At 30.6% G+C, this 12,331-nt stretch overlaps 2 protein-coding genes across 3 annotated transcripts; one reads left to right on the top strand and one right to left on the bottom strand.

Annotated features, from left to right (window-relative positions):
* Positions 1-5,148: 5,148 nt before the first annotated feature.
* On the top strand, positions 5,149-8,112 carry LOC137821914 (bet1-like protein At4g14600). The gene is made up of 4 exons (XM_068626716.1): positions 5,149-5,355; positions 5,440-5,560; positions 5,647-5,703; positions 7,735-8,112. Exons 1-4 carry the CDS (start codon positions 5,294-5,296, stop codon positions 7,894-7,896), a joined length of 402 nt encoding a protein of 133 aa, XP_068482817.1. The 5' UTR covers positions 5,149-5,293; the 3' UTR covers positions 7,897-8,112.
* A 725-nt stretch (positions 8,113-8,837) lies between these two features.
* On the bottom strand, positions 8,838-12,235 carry LOC137821061 (serine/threonine-protein kinase PEPKR2). Of its 2 annotated transcripts, none has more exons than XM_068625479.1 (4): positions 11,788-12,235; positions 10,590-11,452; positions 9,924-10,220; positions 8,838-9,467 (listed from the first exon to the last, which is right to left on the bottom strand). In XM_068625479.1, the coding sequence occupies exons 2-4, from the start codon at positions 11,347-11,349 to the stop codon at positions 9,118-9,120; spliced, it is 1,407 nt and encodes a 468-aa protein (XP_068481580.1). In that variant the 5' UTR covers positions 11,350-11,452; positions 11,788-12,235; the 3' UTR covers positions 8,838-9,117. The 2 variants fall into 2 exon arrangements, with proteins under 2 accessions (XP_068481580.1, XP_068481581.1); XM_068625480.1 differs by having other exon boundaries at positions 10,590-11,449; positions 11,788-12,103.
* Positions 12,236-12,331: the final 96 nt, after the last annotated feature.

The raw sequence follows: 12,331 nt of genomic DNA, 5'->3' as shown, positions 1-12,331 counted from the left end.
CATTATATTTATTTCTTATTTATTGGTCAAATTTAGTTTTCATGTTGTTTTGTGATTTTTTTAATTTGGTTTTAATTATACTTTTATTTTAGTTATAAGTTTTGATTATGGTCAAGTTTTGTCATGGTGGGTGGTGTACATCTAAACATTCAAGTCAGTCCATTTTCGATGTTTAAAGTAGACAATTATGTGAAATTAAATAAATGTGTTTTTACACGGAGTACCTTTCTATTTATTCTAATTTTAATGAGTCTATATATCTATCTAACTTTGTTGATGACCCAATTGAATCCCAATCGTGGTTTTATGATGTCCTTATAAATAATATGTTTGTTTAATCATGTTTAATTATTTTAGGATAAGACATGTGTCAGTCGAATGCGTTGAGATAAAATTTACTTAACCGAAAAGTATGTCGGTCGTCGGAGATGAATTCGATTGTTTTTTATCCTAGATAATACAAATTAAAATCAATACAAATAGGGAGGTACCTTAAAATAAAAACACTTTTGATTGATTCCACATAATTGTTTTCTTTAAACATTGAGACTACACTGACTTGAATACGAGAGTGATTGCAGATACACTCACATTAAAATCAAACCAAATCGAAATTAAGACTTATAATCAAAACCAAACCAGACTCAGATCGAGATATAAATTAGAACCAATACACGAAGTCGCACAAAAATAAATTTGAGAAAAATAAGAATAAAAGCACGTAGTCCTATATGATCATCTCAATATTATAAAATATTAACCCAACATAATATTATAGAAGTTTAATTCTAATTTTGAAGAGGGAATTAACCACAACAATTTAAACAATTAATTAGTACAATGAGAGATGTTAAGGAGTTAGAGCTTAAGTAAATCAAATCTCGAAACAATATAGACTTCTTAGTCATTGTATGATTTTGGTTACTCTCGAAGGTTATCTCAACAGAGGAAGACAAAAAAAAATCAAATAACTGGTTAAGTTAACTCACATTTATGGTCTAATGATTAAATATCAATAATGAATAATCTTAAAAGTCCTACTAATAAATATTATTCCAACTTTATCCATTTTTTATTTTATAAATAATGTCAACTCTAAACTACAAATTTCATTTTAGATAAATTATAGTTGCTAATTATATTCATAATCGAGACCTCTCTATTCTTCTAGCAAGTAAGAAAAACTTGTGGATTACTTCCTTTATCTACAAATAGCAATACATGAGTTCTTAAGTTTTATATTATTAATTTTTAGGAAAACTTAATTATAACCAATAAGTATATACTCTCAATTAATTTATGTAGGTTAGATTACATTTGAACACAATAGAAATTATTGTTTACCCTTAACTATTTTTTAATTGATAAATGTTAGTTGTTAATATGATCACTTTTGTTATAAGAGGACTTTAATCTAAAACTTATCCTTTCATCCATTATACTTTTACTATCAAATCAAACTATATATAATTTTTCCCACTTTTGGTTTTAAAAACTAATTAGCCATTGAATGTTTATAGTTTTAATTTATTTTACACAAATACAAATATTAGGTAAAAAAAAAAACACGTTGCTCAAAACGATATTTGGGGGTGAAGAATAGTATAACTATAAACGTCTATAAAATAATATAAAAATTTATACCACATAACTATGAAAAACTGAGTTTTGAGTATGTTGAATTAAACAAATATTTATCTTTCACACGAAACCATGAAAATGCAATGAGAAAATATAGGGGAAAAATTAATCATTAGATTATCTTTATACTTCAATTTGATAAAAAAAAATTATAATTTACCAAAGGATCAGGGTTCAAAATGATTCGTACAAATATTGTTTCAACCAGCAAAATTCACACATTTCAATGTAAATTTATTATATGCATATATGCATTGAATGTGTCCACACTTGACTAATAAGCTTCAATTTTTTGTTGAATTGGTTAGACCAACTAATCTGATTTGAGTTTTGAAATTTGTTGTAAAATTAACTACATGTAAAAAAAATAAAAATAGCATTAAATAATAATTTTTTTTATAGTGAAAGATGATAAAAAGTTTTTGTACTATATTCACTCCAAAATATTTGTCAACAAGATATTTATTTTATAAGAGTTCTTTTTAAATTCTCGTCTGCATTAATTAACTTTTTTATATTTAGGATTAATACGTTAAAAATGGGTCAAATGAATCCATATATAATGATGCCTAAGAATCCATATATAATTTTTTCTTAATTGAATCCATATGTTTTGCTAATTTAATATGTAAAATGGATTGACCCATCTATTTCGTTTATATTTAAAGATGTTACTAATATATATTTTTATATAATTAAAAGGGAATAAAATGTATATAAGACAAAATAGTTTATAAGTTAAAATTTAAAATGTAAATATTTTTTTTATTTGATTTTGATTTATTTTAACAAGTCAACATATAATTTTACGATTAAAAAAGAAGAAGTTGGTATTATTAAACTACTATAATTTCAATCGGGTTAACATGGTAGAAAAAGTCAGATAAATTTATATTTCAATTTTTGTTATTACCCTAAATAAATAAATGGTTGTTAGAGTGAAAATATACATTACAATTATATTTTTTAAGTTTACTTTTATAATTGTTTCCTTTATTGTGCAAGGGACGGAGAGGGTGTCTTTTACTCTTTTCAATTGTGATTTTTTTTTATTTTAGATTCATTTCTCAGATAAATTATTTGACGTTCAATAAATGTCCATTATATGTGTACAATAAATATTATAATAATAATGTATATTTATTTTAATTGTTGTATCTATTTATATGATCGTGTGATGCAATATTTTACTGTTGGATTAAGATTAATATCTATGTCATAATTAAGATTATATTAAATTTTTTATAAGGTTTAACTTACTTACATTTACAATATTATAAAATAATTTAAAGTTATTAGATACATTCTTAATAATTATTTAACCTTTGATTTTATATACTAACAAAAGTATAATCAAATTAAAATTAGACGTGTGAAATGTCATATCTAACAAATTGTATATATATTTTTTATTATTGTTGTTTCATTTATGATTATATCATTGTGATAACTATGCTGATTAAAGTTACAATAATAAATAATTGTTACATTTTTTTTAATCAACAAGCTCAATTTAACTATGGAGAAGTTTTAAATAAATGATTACTCACATATTGCATGATATTTAGGATAAAATGTCATGATGGTTAAAATTCTATTTGTTTCTATCATGCTAATATTTTATCATGTCATTAATATTTATTTATTGATACGAAAACATCTAAAAAAAACATCAATTGTTAGAGGATGTATGGATAGAATATGTTTTCAATACATGAGGTGGGAGGAATAGTGGTGTATTTATTTAATTTTTTTATAAAATAAAATAATTCAAACTAAATTCTATACAACATACAATTCACAGTATTGACTTAAATAAAATTTATTATTCATGGTTATGATTCTTGAATAACGAAATTCTCACATTATTTTGAATCATCTCAATAAAACAATAGATCATAATTTAGTTATGATGCATTTTTTCATTTTTTTGAAAAAATAAATTATGATTTTTTAAAATTAGAAATATAAGAATAAAAATTGTTAATACTTTATAACAATAGTCATATTTAATTTTTTTTTGTAATAATTTAAATAAGTTGTTAAATGTAATTAACATTGAGTTTTTGTTTATAAATATGACAAAGACATGAAAATAATATTAAATTTTGGTTTAAATATGAGAGTATTTATAATTAAATATTTTATTAATTTGTTTATATAAAATATGAAATAATATATACACATTTACGAAATTAAACTTATATATTGTTTGTTGTAACTAATTCATGGAGGTATATATTTTTTGTTAAGTGTAATACATAAATAATTATATTAATTTTAGTCCCATGATATTTGTAAAAAATATTCTATTGAAGTGAAATAAGAAATATTTAAAATAAAAAGAAAAAAGAATAAAAACTTTTATAAAATGAGAAATATATTAATTAAATTTATTAACATTTTATAAACATATTAGATATTATAATAATATTAACATTTTTATTAAGTTGATTATGTAATGTATGGAATAATATATTAAATTAAGTTAGATGCATTTGGTAATAAAATGACATGTTGCAATTATTTATTTTTTAAGTAAATAGTATTGTTGAAAAATATGATTTTTTTTTTATAATGAAACATTATTATTAAAATTTCATAACATTTGAAATAATTAAATGGTGTTGATAATAAAAATTGGAAATTTAAGTTATGTTTAAATTTTGTAATGATTTAAGTTAATACTGTAAATATGTATTTATTTTGAATTATTGACAATTATATTTTCAATTCAAATTTAAAATAAATATTAAAATATTATTCATTAAGATGATAAGAAAAGCCCACAAATAATTACAAAGTAGAAAAATAAATTCATAAATATATTGATAATAAAATATATTAGTTATTTAGACAATATTAATTAATTTAATAGTTTATATAAAATTAATCAAAAAATATATTTAAAAAATAAATTTCTTACCATCTTAATTTAAAAAAGAAATAAAGTTGATGGTCTGAATTTAACTATAAAAAAAATCAAAATTTCACCTACTTTTTTTATTATAATTGATCAAAATGAAGGCATTACTCTAAACGTGAATTATGATAATAAATAATAAAACATGTTATTTAGATAAACACTATGAATAATATGTGATTTAGAAAATTTTACTTTTCAACGTTCTTATGTTAAAATATATATATTAATTAGAGAAATCACTGAACAATTAAAAAATCATTGATATTAAATTCACGTAACATTGTATACTTAGACATTTAAAAAAGATGTTTGGTGATTTTGAGACATTTTGACTATAATCATTATTGTTATTGTAATTTAGCAAATATGTTAGGAAGAAAATGGTAAACTCTTTTATTTTTAGGTATTTGAGTATTCACATTTAATCATAGGAAGTGATGTATTATAGTACCGAATTTTCATTTTCTAAAAAAAAAATACACATATTCATAATCAAATTGAAATACTATTCTTAAATCATCCAAACCTAACTAATAATTATTACTGTAATATTTTAAGCATAATAAGAATTGAAAATTTATATATTTCGGGGGCAGAATTGTAAGTTGGAATTTGCAATGAATTGAATGCTTTTGACACGAAACCTTGAAAGTTGAATTGTGTGCAACTCCGTTTCTCATTCTCTGAAATTCAATTCATTTTTTGGGGCTTGCAATTTCCATTTCAATGTCCACCAATCCCCACAGAGGTGCCTCCTTCTACGCTGATGCTGCGCATTATCGATCCAGGTTACGCGTTCTCTCTCTCTCTCTCTCTTTCTCTTACATTCGTTACAAAGAATTTTGCAGCAATTGAATTTGCGACAATTGCAGAGAGGGACTTAGCACCCGACCCGTTGCATCCTCGGATGAAATCCAATTGCATATCGACCCGGGCATCGACTTCGATGATGAAATCATCGGTCTTCGTGGCCAAGTTAGAAAATTGAAAAATGTATTTCACAATTTGACTATTTCCATTTTCTCTATTCTGATTCATAAATGATGTTCGCGTGAATGAAACTTCGTATGTTTCCGCAGGTTGCTGAAGATATAGGTTCAGAGGTCAAGCATCAGAGAGATTTTCTGGAACAAGTGGTATGTAATTTTGCAGTTTTTGTTATTTTTTGCTTGTTTCGAATTTTGGGTGGAGAAAGGAGAGTGCATGTTGAGGGCCTAGAACCCAGAGTTATCTGCTTTATGACTCGGGCAATAATGGAATTAGTATGCTTTAGACGTTTTAAATTCTACAGATTTTGAAATGTGAAATCTAGCTTCTAGGTCCAATTTCTTATACTGCACAGGATCATAAGATTTGAAATGGAAAACCATACCGTTAATGCTGCTACTGCATTTTGAATATCTTTTGCCAAGTCACAATGAATAAATGTACTCTTCACATCCATTCAAGTGAGGGACCAACCTTGAGAAGCTATAATAGAGAGAATGATCCTAATATTGGTCATTTTTGCATTTGGTGCTAAACATCTCATTATAATCCACCCCATACTTGTTGGTTGTTTCTCATAAGAAAGTAGACTTTAAGCCTCACTCAACCCTACAAAACTGGCTTGTACGATGAGGTTTGCACCCTTCTAGTCGATGTGAGATCTCCAACGTGTCCTCTCATGTCAGCTAAGGAATAAACATCTAGAGTGTATGATTACATATTTGTGGGTGGTCTAGGAGTCTAATAATGAGTAGGACAACAACTCTAGTGAACATGACTAGGATAAACTCTGAATGACTTTGATACCATGTTAATAAGTGGGTTTATGTCTAACTCAAGCACACAAAATCGACTTGTATGGTGAGATCTACACTCCACTTATATATATATATATATATATATTAATTTGGCCTTATTCCTAGTTAATGTGGATGAGATCTCTAGTAGAACCTCTCAGGCTGAGGAACAAACATTTGAGCATGAGATTAGATATTTGTGAGTGGTTCAACAGGAGCCCCCGATAACAGGTGGCACAACAACCTCAATGAACTTGACTAGGATAAATTCTAAATCACTTTATACCATTTAGTAAGTGAGTTTATGCCCAACTCAATCTTACAAAACCGTCTTATAAAGTGAGGTTTGCACCCCATTTACATATTAAGATTTAGTTATATCTCTAGTTGGCGTGGAATATTCAATGTCCAAAAGCAACCAAATGGGCTTTACAACGTTGATTAAAGATGTTGTCATAATTTAGCTTCATTGAATAAATCCATTTGCAACCAATAGGCTTAACCATTGATGGTTGAGGAATAATGTCTTGTGAAATTTTCTTGAAGAGCTTGGAGTTCATCATACATCGCATTGACCCAATGAACATCTTTAACTATCAAGGAAGACATATAGGAATAGTTGTGCAAGATTAGGTAACAGGAAAATAAATTGGTCCAAATTCATACATGTTTAACAACGAGAAACTTGTTGTGAGCATTGCAAAACTACTGAAGCAAGGATGGTGGTGGATCAGATGTGAGAAGGGCATACTAGGATTTTGCCTGTCTTAAACTTGACCCATTTTAGATCGTTCTTAGAATGGGAAATATCAGAAAAATCAGAAAGACTAAACAACCAATCGAACATGGTAAAATATGTTGGTGGTCAAAGAAAACAACATTCCAAGAGATGCCTGTTTTGAAAATCTTGTTCCGTAAGATTTTCAGAATAGGTAATCCAGAAGGCAACATTTAAATATACTATAAAGAGTAGAATGGTCATTTTAAAAATCATGGGGTGCATATAGTATAAAGGGTAGAATGGTCATTTTAAAAATCATGGGGGTGCAGGTATTAATTTTGGGATGCGGGAATTAAAAGCCTTTTTTGGTTACAAAGGATTATTCTGGGTGGAGTTGCATTAAGATAACTGGTTAATGGAAGAAGGAAAGTTACAACTAATAATGGTTTTTCTTAAATTGATGAATACTTTGTCCAATATTTTATAATTTTCGTAGTAGTGGGATTTTCTACTTGCGATGAGGAGAGATGAATTTTTTTTTGGTGTTTTTTGTTGAATATTGTGTTATAGTAATTGATCAGACATTGGCACATTCTCTCCTTTTTGGCAAGGAATTACCCAACCGTCTCATTAATATTTTGATTGTGTATGTTTCAATACAGCAAATGACAATGTTAAAAGCTCAAGCTGGAGTGAAGAATAATTTAAGAAGATTGAACAAGAGCATCGTCCGAAATGGTGCCAACCATGTTGTTCACGTGATTGTTTTTGCATTAGTCTGTTTCTTTATGGTATACTTCTGGTCAAAGTTGTCCAGAAAATGATGGCTCGTACCTAAAAGATTTTACTCAGGGCCTTCTTGGGATTACTCACTAGTCACTGTTATGCCTAATCTTCTTGTACATAAAAGCTACGCTACCTATTGCTTTATTGTTAAAAATTCTTCGACTTCCGAATTATGTTTCTTGGTCGAAGCAGTAAAGCTGTGTAAAGGATAACTCTCTTCTCTTTGAAATATCATGTGTATATTTGATAATGTAGTCAATAGCATCCTTGAACTTTACTGAGTTAATGGTGCGACAATAGATAATAACCTGTTTGGATAGGAAGCCCTCAAAATGGAGCTATCTGGTTTGTTTTTGTTGCCAATTGCACTGTTGCATGCTAAAAGCAAATTACAAACCATTATACTACGAGAATGAAATCTAAATGCAAAACTTTGAGAGACAATGTTATTTTTTTTAATAGGGCTTGTTTTTTCTCCAAATAGATAATAATTAGGTGGAACGTATTCAATATATTAAAAGGCATACAAAATTTGAACTTACGGGCATAACATCTATTCAATAACTTTGATCGGAGGAAATTAAAAAAGTAATGTACTCATGTCAGAAAACAGTTTTAATTATGTCAACATTAATATCATGTTAGTTAATTTTTTATAGTAACAACTAAAAAAATTCTAATAGAAGTTTTTTTAAAATATTTTATAGTATAAACATGCACAACCATTAAATTTGGAAATCATTGGATAATGCAGCAATCGCGGCAAAAAGAAATTAAGTATTCACTACCAATTGCTCAGATGAAGAGAATTAGGTACCACTTCGCTTTTCTTTCCTTAACAAGAACATTATAGCAACTAAATTTCGTTATTTTCTTGTCAAGGGAATGCAAGTCTTACGAGACTAGTAAAAAAAGTAAATACCCGATCGGATCGGATATGTAAAGAAGATAAAATATTCAATTCGCATAAACCAGCGACTTCAAGAAAATGACACATTACCATTCTATTCACAAATGCTGTACAATTATTTCAGTTAATCATTATTAGTTTATTAAGCAAAGGAACAAAAAAATATTGTAATTAGATCTCACTATAAAGGAACTTGGGGAGAGAACGGCACCCAGGTCACCCTACCATAGGAGTCAGCATGTAAAATTCACTTTAGCCCACTGTGTGATGTGTTGAGGAAAGTAGATTCTATAATCCCAGCAAGAACAGTCAAGAAAAGTGGTATATTTGGTGTCAGCCGGTCAGTAGGTTAAAATGCTTTACAAAGGTTGTTTGGCTTCATGTTAGATGAACCTTGTTGAACTATCGGACCTGTTGGACCACACACCCTGCTCCTCTTTGGTTCAGATATCCTCACATGTGAAATTGCAGAGGCAAGCACATCAATCAACACACATTCATCCTGATCATCTGAAGTGCAACTTTCGGAGAATGAACCCTCGCTAAGTGAGTAATTATCTATCATCCTATTTCCTCCTAACCCTGGTTCGGGAACAGCAACAAGCTGTGGACATGTTGCACCAATTTGGTTCTTCAATTTTGTTTTGATGGGCAGCATCGTCAATGTCTGTGCCGTGTAGAACAATATCCATGGATGTCCTGAAATTAAACCATAAGGTTAATATAACACGCTAACAGTCAACTTAAAACTATCTCAAACATTGAAGGTATTGTTACTTTTCTCCTAGAAAATATTAGGCACACTTTTGAAAGAGAATCATTAGCATATAAGTGGAACGCGTAACAAAGTATTGGAGGATTAGCAAATTAACCGTTATGCCAAAAAATAAAGGATAGCTACACAAGTACAGAAGGGTACAATCATTTAACAGCTAGTCAAAGCCTGATATAACAAGGCATTTACTTAAAGTCATTGTGATAACAAATAAATTTGAAGTAAACTTGCATATATTCCGAGTTTTGATTTTTTAAATGAAATAGCCTGTGGAAGAGAGAGTTATATTATACAACATTTCTGCGCAGATTCATCATGAAAGAAGGAAGAAAGATAAAACCGGCAATCTACAATGCATTCATAATATATCATGAACTTACTAAGTACTTCATCAGCTGAAATCCTCGCTGAAATATCCCTTGTCAGCATTCTCCCAATAAGATCTCGCGCAGGTTTAGATATTGATTCCCACATCCCAGTTTGAAAATCTAATTTGACGGTCTTAATAGCCTCAAAAACTGCTTCCAACGAATCTCCTTGAAATGGAAGACTGCCAACCAACAGAGCATGCAGAAGCACTCCAGCACTCCATATATCCACCTTCTCAGAGTATCTGCCTAACAATACTTCTGGGGCAACATAGGCAGGGCTTCCAGCCAAACCAGTCAAGTTCTGACCTGAGATAAGACAACTTTTTAGTTAACAAAGACATGGATAACGGTTTGATGTATGGAGCCAGACCGGAAAAGAAATTTGCCAAACTCAAAATGATATTTGCAATTGCTTAAAATAAGATGCAAACAATGTGGACCCTACCACCAAATGTAATGACTTTAAAAATTTGTGACTGTTTTAAGTTTAAAGCTCATTATGGTGAATTCCTTCAATTAATGCATGGAAACGGGAAATAAACATATGGTATGAACAATAGCATATCTGCCTAAGCCCCATATACTTTTTTCTTGATAGATACTGATCTGGATATATTTTCACAGAAGGCAGATTGGAATCGAAGTTAAGGAATCAAGACAAGTTTCACATGTTACCTTCGGAAATTCTCATGGCCAAGCCAAAATCTGCAAGCTTTATTTTCCCAGAAGCTGTGAGCAGTATATTCTCAGGTTTGATATCTCTGTGCACAACTCCCATGTCATGACAATAGTTGATGACCAACATCACTTCCTTGAGTACATTAGCAGCCCGCTGTTCTGAATACGGACCATCCTTAACCATCCGATCAATGAGTCGTCCCCCAGAGCACAATTCCATCACAAGATGAAAGCAATCAGCTTCCTCGTAAACTGCTTGTAGTGTCACAACCCCAGAATGTCCGGACAAGTGTTGCATTATCTCAACCTCTCGGTGGACCGTCTCCTCCCCCTTCCTCAGAGTCTTACATGCATATTCTGCTCCGCTAACCCTGGAACGACACAGCCAAACAGACCCAAACTTGCCTTGCCCAATCGTCTCACCAGACACATAATCATCCTCAATCTTCTTCTTCCTGCCCATCTGGGTAGCAACATCAATGCATCCAATCTTCCTCTTAAGCCCTCGCCCTGGCGTGATCAACGAAGACGTCCCACAAGGCGGGGCAGTGGCAATGCCGGCAAGTCTTCTTTTAAAGGAAGCAGCTGGCTCAGTGGCAGCATCCTCCTCCTTACAACACCTCTTCTTCAGCCTAGAACAATCCTCTAGCGAGTAATGGGCCTTCAAATTCGACGAAGCAGAGCCAAGATTAGGAGACAAAATAACATCCAGATCCGCAGACGCATCAGTCTCGCTTCCTTTCCTTTTCTTCCTCATAACATCGGTTAACGTTAACAAGCACTCACCACCCTCAAAAATCTCAAGATCACAACAACCCCATCACCCAAGCAAACCCCTATTTCACACTTCGATCCGTCTTCTACAATGAATACAGAGAACATCAACAATAATCGAAAACCCGTCCGATATATACATACATATATATGTATGTGTGTCTATATATATGTATGCATTATATTCAGAATCACATCCAAATTGAAGAAAGCACCGCCATTATTACACGGCACGCAAAAAAGGAAAGGGAAAAGGGAAAAGGGAAAACCCCCTTCCCCCGCCACCAAAATGAGGAAGAGAAGAACCAGAAACTTTTTGGTTGGGTGTGAGAATTAACATTCCCCCAATGATCAAGCGTGGCTTACTAATAATAAAACAGCAATAATTGGACATAAAAAAATTAGCGCGAAAAGAACGAACCTCTTAGGTTTGGAGCGAACAAGGGTCTCCGATGGAAGAGAAGACAGCAAAGGAAAAAGGCTTTTGATAGAGAATAAACGGAAAAGGGAAGAATGGCGGAGAAGATTGGTGCAGAAACCCTAGAAATCTTGGATCCAAGAATTGGGGGAAATAGGTGAAATAAGAGTTATCTTGTTGGTGAAAAAAAGCAAGAGTCTTAGCGTCGTATATGGTGTGGAGTGTGATCTTTTTTTCTTCTCTAAAATCCAAACCTAACTTTCTTCAGGGAGAGGCTTATGTTATGCGGTGAGCGCGTCCACGGTAAGCTCATGGGACTGCGAATACGCTACAATCTATATTACATTTATTTGGTACTGTTTCTGTTGCCTCACGTGCCATGCGGCTGTTTTTGGGCACACTCCTCTCACGTGACTCCACACCCTTTCACCCACCACCACTACTAATCAATATTTCACAATCATACACTCAGGTGAATTAATATATTGATTTTAATATTATATAATCAAAAGTATAAATCTACATTAAACTATACTTTATACTATAC

The sequence above is a fragment of the Phaseolus vulgaris genome, chromosome 9, assembly GCF_000499845.2.
Source record: "Phaseolus vulgaris cultivar G19833 chromosome 9, P. vulgaris v2.0, whole genome shotgun sequence".
Lineage (NCBI taxonomy): Eukaryota > Viridiplantae > Streptophyta > Magnoliopsida > Fabales > Fabaceae > Phaseolus > Phaseolus vulgaris.
Note: the sequence above shows the minus strand (reverse complement) of the source record. Positions and strands in the feature narration are given on the sequence as shown.